The 21,993-nt window shown below is 36.0% G+C and overlaps 1 protein-coding gene across 1 annotated transcript in view; it reads right to left on the bottom strand.

The window, feature by feature from the left end:
• The window catches only part of LOC129745659 (uncharacterized), a 109,906-nt gene extending 93,695 nt beyond the window's left edge, over positions 1–16,211 (bottom strand). Inside the window, exon 1 of the mRNA XM_055738916.1 lies at positions 14,316–16,211. Within this exon, the coding sequence (XP_055594891.1) occupies positions 14,316–14,454 (139 nt within the window). The 5' untranslated portion in view covers positions 14,455–16,211. The remainder of the gene's footprint in view (positions 1–14,315) is intronic.
• Positions 16,212–21,993: the final 5,782 nt, after the last annotated feature.

The following is a 21,993-nucleotide window of genomic DNA, read 5'->3' as shown; positions in this document are numbered from 1 at the left end:
AAGACGAAGTATAAGTTTGAAAAAAATGATCAAAATCATGACTGAAAAAAATGTGCGCCGGTCGCTGGGAGGTACCAAGGATAAAGAAGAAATTTTTCTTACAAAAAACGATGAATATTTTTTTTTAAATTTCTTCATGAATTATCATAAGATTGCCTTCATTTCCTTCATAGAAATATTCAGATCAAACGGAGTGCCTAGTGTTATAACTAACTGGATTAGCGCAATGCTAAGTAACAGGAATCTTCATTCGTCTTTAAGACAGGCTTCAATTACAAAAGTAAGCACACGTGGTTGCCCACAGGGAGGTGTACTATCACCTCTTTTGTGGAACCTAGTTGCAGACGGCTTGTTGAGAAAACTCAATGACCGTGGAATACCGACCTATGGATTCGCAGATGATTATCTTCTGCTGGTAAGAGGTTTGTGCATAAGCACATTATTTGATATAATGCAACAAGCTCTGCGCTCTGTTGAACGATGGTGTTCTCATGTAGAACTTTCAGTTAATCCTCTAAAAACTAATCTTGTTTTATTTACTAAAAAACGTATCACCCGCGGGGTGCGCCCTCTGCTGTTTTATGGTTCCGAAATCACCGTGTCTAATCAAGTTCAATATTTGGGTGTCATTCTTGACTCCAAATTAAACTGGTCTGATCACATCGAATTCAGAATCAAAAAAGCATGCATGGCCTTCGGACAATGCCGACGTGCAATCGGAAAAAACTGGGGACTCAAACCCAAACATATTCACTGGATTTACTCCACAATAGTAAGACCAATTCTGGCCTATGGGTGTCTAGTGTGGTGGCAGAAAGGAGAAGTTGCACCAGTTCGGACTAAACTAAATCACCTTCAAAGAATGTGTCTTTTGGGGATGTCCGGATCGTTCACTACAACTCCTACTGCAGCACTAGAGGCTCTGTTTTCTATCAAACCTCTACACTTGTTCCTAAAACAGGAAGCCTTCTCATGTGCTTTTCGTCTACAGGCAGTTGGTCTCTGGCTGTCAGGAAATATCGAAAGATCATCGAGTCATACAAATGTGTGGCCTGAATTAGTTAGATTAAACAAGTTTAATCTAGCGCCAAACGATTTAACACTCTCGAGTAGTTTTCCCTACATGGGGTTTAAAGTCAATTTTCCTTCTCCTCAAGAATGGTTATCAGGTTTCGTAGAGGACCAAATGTCCTCTCATATTGTATTCTATACTGACGGTTCATTATCAAACGGCCGTGCAGGTGCAGGAATTTACTGTCACGAGTTGAACATAGAATATGCTCAACCTCTAGGAAAATATTGTACAGTCTTTCAGGCTGAGCTATATGCTATTATGTATGGAGTGCAAATTGCACTTCAAAAGAAGATTATGTTCAGAACAATTTATTTCTGTTCAGATAGCCAAGCAGCTATCAAATCACTCAGTGCTTCCAATTCTAGATCAAAACTGGTAATCGCATGCCGGAAAGCAATCGAAGAACTTGCTGAAGGCAATGGATTAAACCTTTTATGGGTACCCGGACATAAGGGAATTTTTGGAAACGAATGCGCCGACGAACTCGCTAGAGCTGGGTCGGAAAAGGAATTTTACGGACCAGAGCCGGCTGTCCCAATATCACCATGTTGGTTCAGAAACCAAATTCAAACTTGGTCCTCTAACCAGCTTGAACGATACTGGGAAGAGTTGGACACTTGTCGTCAAACTAAATTATTTTTAGAAAAAACATCTCCAATCATATCGAGTTGCTTATTAACTTTAAATAAATCTCATTGCAGCATCTTGATCAGAGCACTCTCCGGTCATTGTAAACTCAACTATCACATGCACAACATTCAGCGTGCTGAATCTCCAGTATGTGGTAGTTGTGAATCAGATGTGGAAGATCCCTTCCATCTCATATGTAACTGTCCCTCATTTGCCAGACTACGTTTTCGTACTCTGGGATCTTACGCTTTAAGCGAATCTGAGTTTAAGAAATTAAACTTAAAAAACATTCTATCATTCCTTACCGAATGTAGAAAAGAGCTTTAATGCTAATAATCCCTAGTGGAAAGGCTTTATGCCATCTTAAATAGATTGAATTTATTTCTTCCTTTTATAAGTTTTTCAGGTTTCTCAGGTAAATGATGAAATCTTGGATAAAAAAAGGCTAGGCACAATTTTCCCGTATGTTTGGATTACGTGCCGCTATTAAGCCTACCCCCATTCTGATACCTGATACCTGATCCACTAAATTACCTCAAGTTTCTTTAAAATGAGAAGTATTAGACCAAAATTTAGCAGAAATTGAAGGAGGAGGATATAGTCACCTAAAATACAGATAAGACGAAGTATAAGTTTGAAAAAAATGATCAAAATCATGACTGAAAAAAAAGTGCGCCGGTCGCTGGGAGGTACCAAGGATAAAGAAGAAATTTTTCTTACAAAAAACGATGAATATTTTTTTTAAATTTCTTCATGAATTATCATAAGATTGCCTTCATTTCCTTCATAGAAATATTCAGATCAAACGAATGGTTTTTGAGATACACGCATTCGTAACTGTCCCATTTTTTGAAGAACTAAGCTTAACCTATCTACATAAACTGACATATTTTAAAAACATTTTCAAAAACTTTATTTCTCAAAAAACTTTTCTCTTCTTAATACTTATTCAGTATTGTCAACAACTACAACAAGCAATAGTATCTTTTTACCGTTAACGTATTTTCACTTGGGTGTACAACTCCCACCGCTCAAATCCAAAGTGACTGCATCGTACGGTACTTTCTGTTTCCTCTATCATTGTTCACAGTTTCGGTTTTCAAACCAAAGAGCCAAAACATTGGCAATCACAGCAAGACAAGATGGTTTGTTTTGTGCACTATGAAGGCACAATTGCTCTGCTGGCTGGGGCGGTGCAATGAAGTGAGAAATCTTCTTCCGCTTATGATCCGCACCATCAAACATCTAGCCGCTAGTGTAGTGCTATTTCTTTCCCGCACTACCCATCGTAAAGTTATAGTTTTCCACCGGCTGCTGTTGTGTCTCAATTTTTTTTTGCCCCGTTTGTGATGTTTTATTGCACATCTCGACGACGAAGACCGGCACTGATCATGAGAACCTTATGGTTCACACGTTTACCTTTTTGTCTAGTTTTCTTTCACCCACCTCAAAAGCACGGCACTTGCAGTTTGCGGATAAAAACTCGACTGAAAAAAACTGATAAAACTGCTTCGTGCGAAGATTTGCGTTCCGGATACTTTCCGAGTTGGATGGAACGAATTTTGTTCCGTGATGCAGCACCCTGGAGGGAGTATTTACACTTTTTCTATTCTCTATATATACTGTGTACTTCATGAAAGGGTAGAGAGGAAGAGCCCGGGTTACCCGTTCACCTCGGCCATCGGCTCCCGAATGGTGATCTCCTACGCTAGAGAAGTGGCCCCAAACATATGATGTTCATAATCCAAAATCCATAAATACGACTCTCACTGATGATTGCATCAGCGCCCTTTGAAAATATGAAGGTATTTCCAAAAAGTTGTAAAATAGTAGGCGTTGATTATACGAACCTAACTTACTGTGCATGTGAACAAGTATGAACACCGCCAACGTCGTCACAAATAGATTGCCGTAATTCACGGAATGATAAACAATCTGGAATAGCTCCAAACGCAGTTTCAGCAACAGAAATCTAACGCCGCCGATCGAGAGCTCTGGCCGGCCATTTGGATGGAACCGACTGCGTGGGCAAACAACGCGGGGGCGCTGATAATTTCAAGGTTGTGAATGAATCGTTTTGGCGCTCCATATTGTTTTTTTTCTTTTTGATAAATTTAATCTTTTAATAGATCGATCGATCGATCGAGTTGTGGAAATTGTTTAAAACCCTTCTTCTCTAAGTTTCGACTTGAAAATTTACGAGGCTGTCAAAGCAATGATTCATTGGAAATTTTGTCACATTCATTCTTTGCAACTTTTAATTGTGTCTTGGGAAGGGCCCAGCTAACAGGAATGATAATTCAAATCGACTATTTAGAAATTTTCAATAGCCCTCGTAAACACGTTGGTATTGAGTGATTTTCTATCATTCATTTACGACCAGCTTTGCCTGACAAAGTTGAATCGGACAGCAGTTTGCGTTTGGTCAGTTCGTAATAGTTGATGAAAAAAGTTGAGAATATTTGATTTAAGCTACGTATCTAAAAGAACAGAGACCAGACGTACAAGCTAGCCCACGAAACTTGTTTAAAAATCCCAACACCCTTTTTGAATTATTTTTTTGTTTTTTGGCTGGGCCACAAGATGTCTTCAAACACACCAAAGGGAACTGTCAAAACAAAGCTAAGAAAAATGACTAAGAGACTGATCGTTAAGAATGTTCTTTGATTGGATTTGATTGGACATAGATTATGCAATTTCTAATATAAATTACTGTTCAAGAAGTGCGAAAACGGTTAGTTGTCTTAATTGGCTTAGTAGTGCAAAAATGAAGAAAGTGAAATTTTGACCAGTTAAAAGTGACTCTGATTTCATTTATTTAGCAATAAATTAAAGCCGTCCATTTTACTGAGACATTGGATTGATTTTTTGTGAGTTCATATACGATTACACCTTTTCGAAAACTGGGCGCTTTAAAGTTGATTTGTAACTTTTGAACGGCGCAATAGATGGATGGCACTGTTTGTAGTCAATTTCTAACGTATTTTTTTGGTGATAGCATTTAAAATTTTACACTCTTTTTTGACGATTTTTTGTTTTAGTTGTACCTCTGTTTCTCTGTGCTAAAGTGAACAGATTTTCAATGCCCTTCAATGCAAACTTTATCCGATCTCTCCCTTTCTTCACTGGACCGGTTCGTAAAAAGATAATGGCACCTTTAGAACTATAGCGTGGGTCATATCAACTGATGAGTTGGCATTGTGGTAAGATGTCGGACAGCGAACTCGGTGGACTGGAGTTCAATTCTCGGTCGAGGAAATTTTGTTTCGTTTTACTCAAATTACTTAAAATCGTTTATTTTGCTTTTTGTGGGAAATTAAATTGTTGGAATCTTGCTATTCTAGATATGTCGCCTCACCACCTTGTTCTTGCGATATACCTTCTTAAAAGAAAGAGAGAGAGAGAGAGAGAGAGAGAGAGAGAGAGAGAGAGAGAGAGAGAGAGAGAGAGAGAGAGAGAGAGAGAGAGAGAGAGAAAAGAGAGAGAGAGAAGAGAGAAAGAGAGAGAGAGAGAGAGAGAGAGAGAGAGAGAGAGAGAGAGAGAGAGAGAGAGAGAGAGAGAGAGAGAGAGAGAGAGAGAGAGAGAGAGAGAGAAGGGGGTGATGCAACAGCTCAAGTCTATAATTATTGCTGTACCTCCTCTTACACTAAAATTTCATTGAACAAAATTGTTTATTGTTTATTGTTTATTGTTTATTGTTTGAAGGTATTTTGAAAAACATGTATATTAAACATGAATCGAAAATACTTTTAACTAATTTTCCAAATATACTTATTTCGATATCCTTTAATGCAACTTAAATCTGTGAACCTGTAATATTCGATAGCATAGCATAGCATAGGGTGACTACACACATCTTGCATTGGCTGATACACAAGGTACAACTAATAATCAAGCCCAACACAAGATGCCAAAATGAGTACCTGGATTCAATACCCATTTCAAATGTTGTTATTGAGAATCAGTGTGGTACCACAATGCACACCGTGGCAAGTCAATGTAATCATATAGGGATAGTCTGAACAGCTAAATGAACTTTTCAGGTGCAGAGAACTCATACGACCCTACATATAAAGATGCTGTTTCAGACAGGAAAGGGAAAGGTTATTGGTTTTGTTGGAAAATCCTACTTGGCAGATAGGATTGATGAATAAGGAAAAGTGATGTAGTTCAAACTTACAAAAGTATTCAACACTTCTTCGAAATGAACCTTAATTAAATGGACAGATCTCACCATAAAACGACCATCACTGCGCCAAATGGGACTGGGATACATCCAGAGGAAACTTGTAAGCGATTAACTGCTGCCGAATCTGCCATGATTTTGAATCAAGCTTCTCCGGAAAGCTCTTAAGGCCATATTCCGTTTCAATGCAAGAACGTTATCCAATCCGGAAAATTCAGGTCCTCACAATTCGATTCACTTCACTTTTAATGTTAATTTTCGAAAATTTTCTCTATTTTTAATTTTGCTGCTAAGAAAAACACACCGCAGCAAAGCCTACTTCTCCTCGTATCTCATCTGTGAACCTGTAATATTCGATGCGTAAAAATATTTAAAAGAAAGATTTTAAAAATTTGTGTAATCTGGAAGTTTAAAAATTCTCGGCATTTGAGCTCTTTAAGGAATCTTTCGTTTGAAATGCTGTTTTTAATGAAAATATTACAAATGGTTTTGAAAAAGATAATGAAGAAAATAAACTGTTAGTTTTTTCTGGGCTTCTTCAGCGCAAGGCACACAACCGAATTTTAATGATTCGTTTGAAATACGTTTGAAAAAGCAAACAATTGAGATAGGTGTTTGAAAATAGTTGTATTGAATTTAAAAGTGATTGTAAAACGCTGATGCTTCAATATTATTCTGCAATATGTTACTGAATAAATGATTCGGAAATATCGTATTATTATCATCAATTCTAGAAAACAATTTTGATTGTCAATTCTGGTTATCTCTTTATCTACCTCTATGATTATTTCTAAATATAAATTTATTTCTGAAATAAGATTACCAAAATCAGATTCTGAGGCACGATGCTTTAAGAACTTTATTTTAATGGATTTGTTTTCAAATTTCAAGCAAACATACGAGATTTTGAATGTTTTTCGAACTGAAACGAATGAAAAAGTAACCAATTTGAAACAAACAATAAACAAAAAACTGAAAAATCGTATTTTCCGAAGAATTTTGTCTACCACATAAAATTTTCAGATTTTTTTCTAAACGTATCCAGGTCAGGCGAATACAGCATTTCTGCACAAAAAACTGGCATAATCTTTGCCTTAGAATTCAAAATTTTCAACTAGAAAATCGGGCAACATCCGGGAAAATCCGGCAAAAATGTTGATATTTCTCTAAAAATTCAAGAGAAAGGGGGAAAAATAAATACATGTAAATTTTTTTTTATCAAGTCTATGTAACGTTGGCGTGGCGTTAAAATCAAATTTTAAAAGTCAAAAAAACTGTTTACAAGTTTCGATGAAACAAGTAAAAAAAAGTTGCATTTGACTCAAAAATAATGAACTATGGTAACTTAATTTAATATTTTGGTTTGGTTTCGCTTATATTGTGGATGAATCCGGGCAAAAAATGGCCTTTTTAAATAAAAAACAATGAGAAAACATCTATAAGCTTTTCCTTAAAAGTCAAAATTACTGGAAAATTGAAAATTCAATTGAAACTTGTTTTTCAAGATTTGGAAATTCAAATGTACTTCAAATAGGAAAAGTTCTAAGTTTTGATAAAAATTCAAGCGTTTTCGTGTATTTTCTAAGGGTTTTTGCTGCTTGGGAGAGGAGGGGGGATGATCACCCCGAAACCCCCCCTCCCCCCACAAGGTTTAAAATTGAATTTTACTCCAGTTAGAAAATTATATTTATTTTCAATATAAAGTTGAAGATATTTTACAGAGAACAAAGACTAAATTGGTTCGAGAAATTGTAGCATGCAGATAACCAGAACTGTCGGTTCATAAAGTGAGCATAATTGTCACCCACTTTTCAAACAAATAAGTCATCGGCTAATTGGAACTGTCTGCGAACGCGTGAAAATCTCGTGGGACTTTCTCGCTCAGCTCCTTAAATATGACGTTTAAAACTCAAAGCCAGTCAGTTCGCCACTCCAACACGCTGCGAGCCACGCTGTTTCGTCATCCGACAAAGACGCAGACAGCGCCGCCGTTTCTATTTTGGAGGGAAAACCGTTGCATGCAGCCGTAAAGTGGACGCAGACCGAAAATGTTCTGTTGTTCCAATCCGATCCGATCCTGCACCAGATCCTACACCAAAAGTCGAAATTGGTTGCGTTATTTTTAGAACGTTTCACACCCTATATTCCCGTGAGTACGGGAACTCTGACATATCCTCACCATTAAACATTCAACAAGTTTGCCTGGCTGGCTGGCGCGATACTGATCTTGTGGCAGTCCGTTGTTGTTGTGGGATGTGATTGCGTTGATAAACCATACAGCCATGAGTCCACCCGAAGAAGTCGGTACCGGAAAGTCAATCCATGCGGTGCAGTTTTTTTTTTATTGAAACAAATGTATTCTTGAATGACACTTCACTGAAGTTAATCAACGGCCTATGAGCGAGACTTTTTGTATTGCTTGAAAAACTGTTAAAGGATAAATCACAGATAAATATGTATGTGTTGTGGTGAGCCTACTTGGTTGAATAATTCTACTGAATCAAAGCAATCAAAAACGGGAAATTAGGGCTTGGAAAAATTAGAAGCCACAGGTTGGAAGACCTAAAATACTTTTTATCTCTTATGAATCTTTCTCAGAAGACATCTAAGCGAAGTATTGTTTGGCCCTAATTACACAGAAGAAGAGAAAACAGTCATAACTTTGTGAAACTGAATTTAATCTAAAAAAAAATTCAGCTGACATGTTTTTAGAATCATTTCAAAGTGATGTGAATGTTCCATGAAGATTGTTGAAATGCTACATGAGTTAGCATTTCATCATTTCCATTTTCATGGAAAAATAAATTCTCATGAAAAAAAGGGATTTCATTCAATTCACTTTTTCAAAAGAGAAATTCTTATACTATACTGCATATACAGCATATGGAGTGTATTCGAAAAAAATGCAAAACTTTTTTATGTAATTCGTTTATTTGAAACGGCTCATACCTTGAGGCTTTAAGGAGCCAAAATGCAATACTTGAATTAAAATTGATGAAATTTTTAATGAAGCTACCTGCTAGTATAATGTTTACATGTGCAGATGTTGTGACTTTCTTTAAAATGGTTTTTGAGATATCGTCCAATACATAAGGTCATTGAATAAATGTTTTGGACAGGATCACGAAAAATTCAGCAAAGTTCCAGTTAGAGACTCAAAAACAGCTGGAAATCAACTATTCGACTGAAAAATTCATGCGGTAAATCGTTTAAGGAGTCCTAGAGGATCCAAAAGTGTGCTTATTCATTCTAATTTTCACTATTCGTGAAGTGAAGATGATTGATTCCAAGAAGGTAGGGAATATTAGAGGTTTTATCAAGCGCAAATAAAAAATTTCGATTGGGAAAGTGACAAAAAAAAACTTTTCAACCTGATCAACCAAAAGTTCGCATAATGCGACACCCATCCGACGAATACATCAGCAGAGTAGGAAATTGGTTACGTTATTTGACTTCAAATAATCAGTCGGACATCGTCCTGTAGATGGGCAACATCGAGCCCGAAACCGGTTGACAAAAAAGGTAATTTTAAACCCTTTTTCCGTTAAGTAAGAACGTTAAGTGACGTGTCCTGTAATGCGTCGTGTGTTTTGTGTCTAGTAAAAGTTCTTACGTGAACACATATTATTTAAAATGAGGGACAAAAAAAACTTCACTAGTTCATCTAGCTGACAACAGGCTTGACTCCATTTGTGCAAGCAAAAAAGCTGCCCGCCGTAGAAATAACCAAAATATGGTGGTCAAATCGTGCGCAAAATATTGGAACCGCTAGCGGGGAGATATTTTGAAAAATTACGTAAAGGACAGCAAAACGAACTCTTTAGCGGGCACCTGGCAGGTTTCCAGCAAGAAACTTTTCGTTGACAAATTTCGCCAGGATGTTTCAGAGATGAACAAAGGGAAAAAATTGAAAAATTTTATGACTAGCACTTGAGGTGGTCGACGATCTGTTAATGCTGCAAATTAGTCAGTATTACTTTTTTTTCTTTTTTTATAGGAATTTAACCCTGTCAGTGTTACATAACTATTGACACAATGGATATACAAAGAAGATTGCCTCCAAATGCGACCTTCTTCCCTGAATAACACTTCCATAGATCCTACAAAGTTGATACTGTGTTTTGGTTGAATCTGGAATGGTGCAATTACTCGAAAACAGAGGTGGGGTGATTAAAAGTTTAATATTTTGTTTTTGTATCGAAGGAGGACAACCCGCTAAAATTGTCATAAATTCGATCAAGTTAAAAGTTTTGAGATGTTTTGAAAGTCAAGCTTTAGAAACCAAAAAAAAAGTAATTAAAAAAAGTCTTAATTTGGAAAAAGGGTGGTTCATAGTACAAATTATAGTCGATGAAATGCTTCATTGGAAGTTTTCTCATAAAAATGTGCACATGTGATCATTACATAATTAGGTTTTTTTATACTTTGGATTATCTTATGCAGTAATTTCAAGTAGAATATTACTTTGAAAAAAATCGCAGGCCTAGCGTAGCTTAGCTTTACTGGATTTTCTGAAGATTTTTAATTCCATAAAGTATTATTAAAATCTGCATAGTTAAGCCATTCTACGCATGAACATAAACTAATTTGATTGTTCTCTTTCCAATTAATCCATATGCAGAAGATGGGAAGCAAAAAATCACTGTTCATAGAATTCATGAACCCGATAAAAGCTGATACTCGCAAACCCCCTCCTTATAGTAGGTATAAGTAGGTAGGTACAGGCAAGCTGTCCGCGTCTCATCAATCGTCAAACAGTCTTCAGCGTGTCTTGCCTTACTGCCATCCGCCGCCAACACACCGCATCGATCCCATCAGTGCACCCACTTCTGACTCAACCGTTGCTGCTGCTTGCTGGTCCCCCTCCTACCCATCTTCCGGATACGTTCGACCGAACTCGATGCCATTTCCTCTCTCGATTCATCGCGCCGGATCCCATCAAAAAGCCGTCCTATACACAGCAATAAAGCGGCCTCAAACGCTCAACAGCAGCAGAAGCATAAGGAGCATGTGGTGCATTGCCAAAATGCTTGTACACTTTTTTTTCGGAAGAAGGAACCTTCTGATATTATATTTTACTCATATGTTTATACTGTGTATGTGTGCGCAGTATTAAGCATACATAGCTGCCTAGACGCGACAGATGTGCGTTTTTTGAGTCATGATTTTTCGTGTTCTTTCCCATTTTCTGTTTCTGATATTCTAAGAAATTAATATCGCCACGGTGTGGCGAAGGCGAAAGAAAAGACCTAAAAGCGTATGCAGCATTGAACTCGAACACCCCGGATGGAAAAAGGAATTGATATTCCGGAGTGTCTATAAGAGCAAAGCAACACTGGCTAGAGACCCACGAACCCACGAAATCCATAGGTTCGATGTATGTATGATGAGACCACGAATTGTTAAGAGGATTTACCGATCCTTGATGGCCTTATGCATTTTCTACGCCACTTTCCAGGAGGCGAAAACTAGAAACTGAACAAGAAAACCTCAACCAATCGTACACATGGACCCATTTAATCAGTCAGAACGAGCCTGTCCTCATGTTGTTGTTGGTGTTGTTATAGCGAAGATGGGAAATAAGGACCCTCTCGATTGAAAACAAACATAACTTCCTGGACGATAGGCATACCTCTAGATCGAAGGAGGGTAAAATAGGAATTTGCAACTTTTTTCAGCCTTTGCACTACTGCAGCCGTTCCATCTAGGGCCATATCCGTTTTAACAGGTCAGGCAAACATGCACGTGCGCCCGATTTTATGTGCAGGACAAACGTACATACTTTCATTCAAGGGTAGCAATTTTGGGTTATTTATGAGCAATCTTCATTGAGGTTTGTCAACCAATCCAATTACTTTTGCAATAACTGCGATACTTCAATCAAGAGGGCATAAATTAATTCCATAAAATTAATGAGCAAACCTGACCAAATCGTCCTTTTGGTTTTAATGTAGTTACCCAAAAAATAGTATTTCAATTATTGTTTTCAAGCAGCAATATTTACTACAAATCAATTTTTCTTATTTTAGTTGCCAAATGAAGTAATTTTTTCTTTTGATTCTGTGACAAATAAAAATTCCTTGGTTCCTCATCCGTTTTCTTTTACTTAAAAGAATGTTTCGCCTTTGAGACTAAAACGAATTCGTTGATTCAAAGTTGTGGGGATTCAAAAATTAAATCTCTTGTATCAAAAATTATTATTCCGAATCAAAGTAAAAATTATCTCATTTTTTTAAATTAAAAGGTGTTTGTTTCAAATTGAAACTTTCAATAAAAGAATTTTTAAAGAATCAAAATCAGTATTGTTTGTTTCAAATACGAAGTTTTCTTTGAGTGTAGATTCGTTTGTTTCAAGTTTATCCGACTTTAAAAAATATGTCTCCACAACACAAAAATAGAGTGGTTGTTATTACCGCATTTCAGTTCAGGTGCGAATTGTTATAGGCTTTTCGAAAGCTCTTGGAAACCATCGGGTAAAAAAATTCGTAAAAAAATATTCAGGTTTAGGCCAAAGTGCCACGCTGAAGCGACAAATCATTGCTTTGGTTTGTTTTCCTCTCATGAGAAGTAACTGATCTCATTTACTCTCCGTTGATAACGCTCAAACCTGACATACTGAGCGCTTTGCAGCAAAGCACGACAAAACTGATGCCGAAGTGTTTTGAAGCGCGACAAGTTGAAATTCCAATATGAATATTGTTTTTTTTTTGCGACTTTTGAACCAGAAATGGCGGGTTTTAGGGCATCTGTATTCGTGATCTATTCTTGGGTCTTATTTATACAAGAATTGAACCAAAGAAATTAGATCCGATCCAATGAAAAAACTGGCAACTGCACTCTTGTTCCATTAACTGTCAAACGGTTTAGAACTGCGTCAAATTGGATCCAAATCTCATCAGTACCCAGTGCGGTTGCTCGGGTCGGAATTTGGGTCTAAACCGGCTGTTTGGATCACGAATACAGGTGCTCTTAAGCACAGTAATTTGAAGATCCGTTCGAATTTGTGTTAGGGTAAGAACACTATATATTGAACACCATCTTTGGGATTCAGCGAATTTGTGGCCCACTAAAATTATCGAAAGGTTTTTTGAATGAAATTTTAATAGTGTAGCTTAAGCTTGCCCCAAAGCTACGAATCGATGTGTTTTTTTCGCGGAAATATGTTTTAAAATCATCATTATTCAAAATTCTTTTTGTCCCAGTCATTGAACACAATGATTCTAATGTTGAACAAGCAATGTTCTAATTATTGAACACGTAGAATTTGGAAATCATTGTATATATTTAGGGGTAAAGAAGAAACAGTTTTTTTATATATTTCCAAGCAGCAACCGTTGCTTGTTCAATAACTTGTAAATGCATTTTTCACGAAACGAGTACTGTAAGATTGAATGTTCAATAATTGAAACATTGGCGTTTTCGGTGATCCAATGATTGAGCACTTTAATTTGCAAAATTTTAAGAAAGTACAGATAATAAAGGCTGCCACTCTTTCCATCCAATCCAATCCAATTTTTTCTGTTAAGAAAAAAGGGCTGTTCTCTTCATCCAGTCCAAAAGTCATGTTAAAATTTTAGAAAATATTGACGTTTCGCAGATAGTGGCTCTTAGAGTACGAAATTCTTAGCTTAGCTTAGTTGACTACTCATATCCACCTTAAATCATTGAACTTGAAGTGCTTAGATATGATAATTCATTTAAAACTTTAGATAACATATTGGATTAGACTTTGTTCAACTTACGCAGGCTCTTAGAGTCCGAAATTCTTGAAAAAAATTGAACAGTGGTAGAAAATGCTTCAACGATTTTTGTTTAATTTTTCAACTGTAAATAATTGTTTTAATTAGTTTATGTTTTACTGGTGTTCAATAACTAGTGCTTCTACCCTAATAAACTAAACATATTTTAATCGGTCAAAAAATTCTCATAAATTCCGCAAAAATAGCAAGCAATTATTTCGATTATAATTTCGGCATTCTCGCGATTCGCTCCCGATATTAAGGAGACCATCCCAAGCAATAGCAGATGTAGCAAAGTAGTAATCAGTAGTGAAATTCAATGCGCTAGTATGTCATACCAAATCGTTGCTTCGATTTCCTAATGGAACAAATAATGCAAAGCAGTGCTTGAGCATTTTATCAACCTTATAAAAACCAGCATTTAAAAAGCTTAAAAACACTCAATGCTGTTTTTGAAAAAAAAGTGTATAAAAAATCAAATTGGCAAGTCCAATTGCTTTACATTTGATTATATGAAAATTGTTACATGTTAATTCAGGTACCTATACGCTGTTGAAAAGCATTTCATTATGACACATTTAAAGAAATCATTTGAACTTGTCCGATCATGAATCATGTTTATTTTCTCCTGAGAGTAATACCTATAGACATGTCTAAAAATTGATATGCATAAAAATAAAATTACCTGAAAATCTGGCGAGGAACTTGAAAAGGCCACTGGTTTGTGTGGCGATTGTGCGACTTGTAAAGTGATACATATTTCGTATCGTCATCAACTCTAGGCTACTGCTGTAGTAACGTTTATTGGTTGCGAAATAGATCATCACTATTCCGACCTCAATCCATGCACATCTGCTCGTGATGTTTGTCTTCGTTTACATTTGTACCGATCCCCCAGAAACCGGTTTGTTCCTAATCACAAATAACTTCTTAAACGCACTTTGAATTGTCCAGTCAGGTTTTAATAGACTTCCAACGCTTACTGAGATTATTGCCATGAAAACCGTTTACACCAAACTCGAAATCCGGCAAATTCTTCATTGTATCTCTGACCCGCATAAAGTATTGCATCACATTCACATGACGATCCTCATGACTCTATTTTCGGCCAACATGAGTTGACTACTGTTGACACCAATTTGAAATTTTTAGGTTATTTCTCACTCTCAGCTTTCTACGTGCATCCGATTCGTTTTTGAAGTAACTGGCCGACCTTACTAACGAACTGTTTTCGAAACTATCGGGCTATTGCGAGCGATTCATCGTTGTTTTGGTCACACTGCTGATTGCTGTATTAGAAAGCAACGTTCAATTATAAACACCGCTTAAGACAGCAAGTATGAATTTTGGGGCACTTTAAAATAACTTTTTGAATTTTCACTTTTTACATTTCGGTAAAATACACTTATTTGCGGAATCATTGGAATATATTGAGTTAGCATATTAAATTCTTATTCACACAAAGTTCACTTCAACCTTTGCTAAATACAAATTGTTCGGTTTTCTGAAACTTAAAATCAAAACATCGCAAAAGAAGACGTACTCGTTTGTTTCACTACTACGATGTGTCTGGTGCTCAACCCTCTAACCTCATACATGTGTATACACGCGTCCGTGGAATGCAATCAGAAACTATGCATATAAACTCTAGCAGTACCGTGCTGATTCTATTCTCAAGTTCCGCTCGATGTACACTTCTTGAATTTACTATTGGTATGTTCGATGTAATTATAACCGAGTAGAGCAATTTTCTCAAATCGCCTTCTATCGTTGTTCAGCTGCTCTGTGAGAAAACTTCTTCACGTATTTGTATATCTCTCTTAAACACTTGACGGTGATCTCTCTGGATATATGTCTCAACATTTACTTGTTTACATTAATAAAAGAAATAGATGCCCCTTACACAAATAAAAAACGTGAACGTGCGAGGCAACGTCTGGTTAAAGGTAATATTTCTTCACGATGTATAAATACTGCTTACTTCAATCCAGAGTATGTTTTGTTTTTTTTTTTTCAATCCACCATTTTTGTAACACAATTGTTATTCATTCTTGTTGTGCTCTCAAAGGTGCTGTTACCATTAGCTCAGCAGCATCCTAACAGTTCCAATTGATAATTTAATAACTTGTTCGACTGCATCTGCATTGAATGATTTGCAAATGACAGTTTCCTGCCGATGTATGTTTAGGTCATTGCAGTAGCAGCGAGATATTTATTACACCGTGATAGATTCTCCGGGCTACCATCGGTGGCCTTTCATGATCGGTTTTCTACACACTTCAAGGCTTATACCATGCACTAAGCATATGAAATACAACAGTCTTTGAAATAACTGCACTCTCTTTCCACTGCTGACGTTTTCTCTCGATAAAACGATTGAAGAATTTTTGATTTTACAATTATTATAATACTCGAGTGAGCTCAGCATTCACTGCACAAATGGGTACTTCTAATCAGGCACGTAAGCTGGACCTTCTTCACCACTGTTGTGCTAAATTGATCGAAATACAAAACTAGAATACATATAATTTGTGTAACTTTATCGGCCGCACTACCTCTCAGACTTCCCAACGCACATATATTTCCATTCGAACTGACATGGCTATGTTGAAAGTGGACTTTTTTACTCCATGCTCAACCTTTCTTCAATCGGACTGTTTCGTGCTTGTGTGTGTGCCTCGTTTGTCTTCGGTTTTCCTCGGGTGCCGACTGGAACAGAAGCACTGATAGAATTTCGCAGGCATGGGCTTCATTATAAATCTTAGATGTTTGTCTTTCTGAAAGGCTTTTAATTTTCTTGATTTTGAATTTCAAGAAAATGTCAACCATTAGCTACGTATTCCGTAATTTTTAATTAATGACAGAGCCTTTAAAAAATAGTATTGGAGGTGTTTTGAGATATCTTTGTGGAACAAACTGCAATCCATGCTTCCTCTACTTCAGTCGGTGCTCTCGAAACTATGCATAACTGTAGTATAGATTTGGGTGTAGTTGTGAGCTACAAAGTATTCATTGAAACTCTCGCTAGTTGGTCACACAGTAAAAAGTTTCGTCGAATTTATGCGTTACTATCTGTATAGCCGATTTCAAAATCGATAAAAAAATTTAAAAATTGTGATAATTTTGCATTAAGTAATCACCATCAAAGGGCGCTAGAAATCGAGATTCGGAACGTATGTATGTGGAGGTGGTTTGGGCACACGCTGCGAAGAAATAAGAACGAAATTTGCAAAGAGGCGTTGAATGGAATCCAGAGAGTCATCGAAGAAGAGGCAGACACAGAAACTCGTGGCGGCAAAGCCGTGCCGCCGAAATCCGAACTGTCGACGATAATCTTGACTGGGACCAAGTGAAGACGCTGGGATCGTCAACAGTACAGGCCTTTTACCACGGCCCGAATGCCCCGGAGAATCGACGCGGGGCCATTACGATAAGTAAGTAGGTAAATAATCACCATCCACCCAAAAAAAAATTGAATTGATAAATTTTACTTTTAATATTTATGACTATATATAAGATTGAAACATAAAGCTCGCTAAATCATTCTCTTGTTTCGAATAAATTGTACTTAACTCTTTAATTTGATACATAAATGATTAATGTCAATTGTACGTTCGATTTGTATCACGTTTTATTAAAAAAAATCTACTGACTTTCATCCCATTGGAAACGTGTAAAGTATGAGTGAATGAATACTTATCTATATCATACAATTTGCGCCAATTAGTTTCTGATTATTTGTCCTAAAAAAGGGGAACATTTAAAAATTTGTTCGAAAAAGTCGTGATATTTATATGTTTGAATGTTTGTGGTACTATGGGTGTCAAAGTGCGGTTCCTTTATACTTGAATATTAAATTTTATTAATCGGTAACTGAGGCATAGCTCAATTGATAAAACACCTGTTTTAAACCCAGGAGTAAGTATCTAAGAAAGTTGAATGATTCAAAAGCTTTTTCGCCAACTGCATCGTTGGATAATAACAGCTCGAATGACATCTTTGTTTGAAATAAAAAAAAGTGATCAATAATGAAAAAGAAAAGAAAAGAATAGCAGGCGTTCTTATGTTTAAAAAAATCTCTGGATATTTTTTGATTTCCACCATGATTTATTTGCACACTTTCACTTTCAATGCGAAAAAAATGCTACACCCAAAATAATTTAGAAATTTTGTCTACAGGATTTTTCACATAAACTAAGATTTTTTTTACATAATACCGATTCTACGTGTGTTGTGTACACAAAAAACATAAAATTGATTTGAAACGGTCGTCGGGACTTTACACACTTTTTAAGGCATAGCTTGCACATCTGTTCAAGCTAAGCCATGCGTTCATAACTGACGCATGAATTTCACGTAAATTTTAAGTGAATGACTCAAAATCCGTTTTGTCGCATCATCCGCAAATTTTTATAAGAAAGGGGAGTAATTATCAGAGAAGGGGTAGGCTTAATAGCGGCATCAGTCAGCTGTGAAGATTTTATGGTCGCGGTGTCTGTTTGGATGTTAAAAGTTTAAAATGTATCCGAATATTGCGCGGAAAAAAGAATATCAATTCTTCCACCTTTCGGAGAAAGAACTAACAATTTCCGGCACACCAAGAGTGGCCTTGAGCAACTGAAATTCTGTGCTGCCTCGGAAGATGTAATAACTTTGATGTTTCCTTTCTAAATGAAACCACGTCTTCTAAGTTTCAGCCACTAAATAAACTGACCATGATCAGCCACTAAGCTTTATTTATTTCTTTCCTTCGAAAGCTCTAAGGGGGCATCCATAAATTACGTAACGCTCCTAGGGGGGGGGGGGGAGGGAGTAAGCTCTAGCGTTACAAATTGTGACATAGGGGAGGGGGGGAGGTATGCTTATCGTTACGTAACGATTTTGTTCCTGAAAAATTTCAGTTTAATTGCAGCTTTTTCGATATCATGCAATTTTTGCTGAATGATAAGTAAACCAAAATCAGCTTAAAATTTGTTAGCTTTAACAAGATTGATACTGGTTTGTAATCATTCCTATTTAAAGATTCTAAGATAGACTAAATGTGTATTGGATATCCGTGAATTAACCGTTGGGAAACCGAATATTAGGTACATTTACTCACAAGAACTCAATCCATGCTTAAGATGGAAATTTTACTATTTTTGCTTAATTGATTCTGATTATTCCGATCAGCTATTTTGATTATTCCGACAAATATTACCAAATGGAGTATATTTTGCATAACAAGTTATTCCGCTTGAACAAAATAGAGTAAACAAGGTAGATCACCAGTTAACAAGCACAGAGCAACTCGTAATAAGACAATTAATTTACTTTATCAGAGAGTTATCATCAATGAGTACTAAAGAAGCGATTTGGATGGATAACAATACCGTTTTAAAGAACGTTAAAAAAATTATGTTATATTTTTTAACCTTCGAAAATCAGTGTTTAAAATCCTGGGAATATGGGGGGGGGGGGGTAAAATGTCAGCGTTACGTAATTTTCATAGGGGGGTATGTCGAATTGTTTCGATTTGTGACATACGGGGGGGAAGGGGGTCAAAAAAATGCATTTTTCGCGTTACGTAATTTATGGATACCGCCTAACTCACGAGCGCATACACGCAGAGAAAGGGTTTAGGTACAGGACACAGGACCGTAAGAATAACCGACTCATGGGGGGGGGGGTTTTGGTGACTTATTTTTACCTATGATTTTTTGTCCAACAACACACGAATAAAAAAAAAACAAATTATGTTTGTAACTAGATGATTATTCATTTTTAAGTACTCATAAATAGTTTTTGTATGAAATCGTAACTTTAGAGAAGACACGAATGCCACAAGGATTTTAAAGTGTCTTTCAAAAAAACCTTAAAAAAGTAACTTTAAAACAGTGGTCCTTAGCCTGAAGAATGAGCTAAATTTTTATAATGAAGCCAAAATATGAAATTTGCTTTCATCGATGGTTGAAATTTATGAATTTGTTTATCAAAGTTATTTGATTTGAGCATAAAATAAGTTCTTTTTAGGGTAGCCTTCAATTTCTTTAAAAAAAAACTTATTCTATACTCAAATCAAACAATCCCAATCTTCTAAACTCTTTTGCAAATTCTAAGATTCTAACCTTGATGAAAATAAATAAAATTTTACAAAATAAAAAACAGTAAGAGATAAAAAAATTTCGGATCAAATATGTTTGATGCAAACTTGAACTAAATTTATGATTTTAGTTTGAAATTAGGCTTTAAAAACTGCAATGTTAATAATGTTTAACAATACACTTAAAAAATAAAGTATTTTATGCAGATTTTTAAGTGAAGATCAGGTACATGTTTCTTTAACTGGAAATATTTCTCATGAAGAATCAATTCCATGATAAAAATCTTGTGGATGATTTTTTTAAATATAATTTGAGATATTTTGCAGGAATCATAACTTTGAAAATTTACTCAAATTCTACTTTAGATTTATGATTTTCAGTTGAATTGTATGTACAAACTAATTCTGATTAAAAATATGATATTTGGAAATTGAATTGACAAGCAAGTTTTTAAGTTCATGTTTTCTTGAATTTTTCAACTATTTTATGTTGATTGAAAAACTCATTCAATTGAACTTTGAATCTGATTCCAAATTTCTATACGATTTTTGAAATGTACAAAAAATATGATTTAGGAACTTTACTTCTAGATTAGAACTTTATCATCCAAGCCTTTTAGCCCTCATTCATGAATCTATTATTTGAATTATGTAGAGCTGGTTTAATCTTCATTCATCATTTCAATCAATGATTGATTTTTGATATGTTTTCTGAATCAGGTTAAACATGTGAATTTCAAATGATGAAACTGAATCTGAGTTTTCAATTTTGGATCGCCACCTACTAGAAGCTTTATATGTTAAAATTTTGTGCTAAAATAAAGTTTAAGAATTTCGAATATGAATATAAAACAAAATTCTTCTTTTTTTATAATTTGAAATCTACTGAAAATGCATGTGATTTTCGAGAAACATTATTCAAATTTTATATGAAATGTAAAACCGAATTTGAGCCAGGATTTCAAAGCAGCTTCCATTCTTAATTTCTTATGATTACTTGAGCTGAAAATCAAGAATCCTAAACTTGATACAGGATCAGAAATACGAAAATATGTCGAAATATAATTTTTGTTATGGGAATATGGAACCAGAACCTTCAAAATGGGTTTGATTTAAAATTTAATATTCAGAACTGAATTTCTATAATCAGATTGCCAGATTGCCTGGTTTAAAAAGGATTGGCCCGGATATCTATATATATAAAAATGAATTTCTGTCTGTCTGTCTGTCTGTCTGTCTGTTCCCTATAGACTCGGAAACTACTGAACCGATTTGCGTGAAACTTGGCAAGTGGGGGTATTGGAGGCAGAAGAAGGTTCCTATTATGGTTTGAGACCCCTCCCTCTCTCATGAAGGGGGGGAGGGGCCTCCCAAACAAAAGACTATTTTTCGCATAACTCGAGAACCAATCAAGCAAATGGTATCAAATTTAGAATGTGGTGGTATTTGGAAACGAGAAATATTTCTATGAAAATAAAGTACCCCTCCCTCCTCTCAGTGGGGTGATAGGAAGGGGGGAGGGGTGCTACCTTACAATTTTTCATATAACTCGAAACTAATCAAGATATCGAAACCAAATTTGGCATGGGAAGGTATTTTGATACAAAAAATATTTCAATGATTATTTGAGACCCCTCCCTCTTTCCAGTAGAAAGGGGGAGGGGGCCTCTTTAATATTTTTTCACATAATTCAAAAAATAATGAAGCAAATGGAACCAAATTTGGCATGGGAGGGTATTTGGATACGAAAAATATATCTATGATTATTTGAGACCTCTCCCTCATTCCACTAAGGAGATTCAAAAGGGGGGGGGGCCTCTTTTATATATTTTTACATAACTCGAAAGCTAATTAAGCAAATGGAACCAAACTTGGCATGGGCGGGTATTTGGGAACGTTACATGTTCTAATGATTGTTTGAGACCCCTTCCTTTTTCCAGCGGGGAGAAAGGAAAGAGGGAGGGGAGTTTCATACCAATTTTACTGCATAATTCAAGAACTACAATAGTAAATGGAACCAATTTTGGCGTGGAACGATATTTGAGTACGAAAAATGCTTCTGTGAATATTTGGTATCTTTCACTCCTCCAAAGAGGTGGAAGTAAAGGGGGAGGGAGAGGTCTCCCCCTTACAATTTTCAGTATAACTGGAGAGCTGATCGAAAAATGTTTCTATTATAAACTAAAGCCCCACCTTTTTTCAGCGGAAAGACATAAAGGGGGAAAGGGGGCTTCCATATCATTTTTTGCATTACTCGAGAATTGATCGAGCAAATGAAACC

Source organism: Uranotaenia lowii, chromosome 2 (genome assembly GCF_029784155.1).
Source record: "Uranotaenia lowii strain MFRU-FL chromosome 2, ASM2978415v1, whole genome shotgun sequence".
In the NCBI taxonomy this organism is placed as follows: Eukaryota; Metazoa; Arthropoda; class Insecta; order Diptera; family Culicidae; genus Uranotaenia; species Uranotaenia lowii.
Note: the sequence above shows the minus strand (reverse complement) of the source record. Positions and strands in the feature narration are given on the sequence as shown.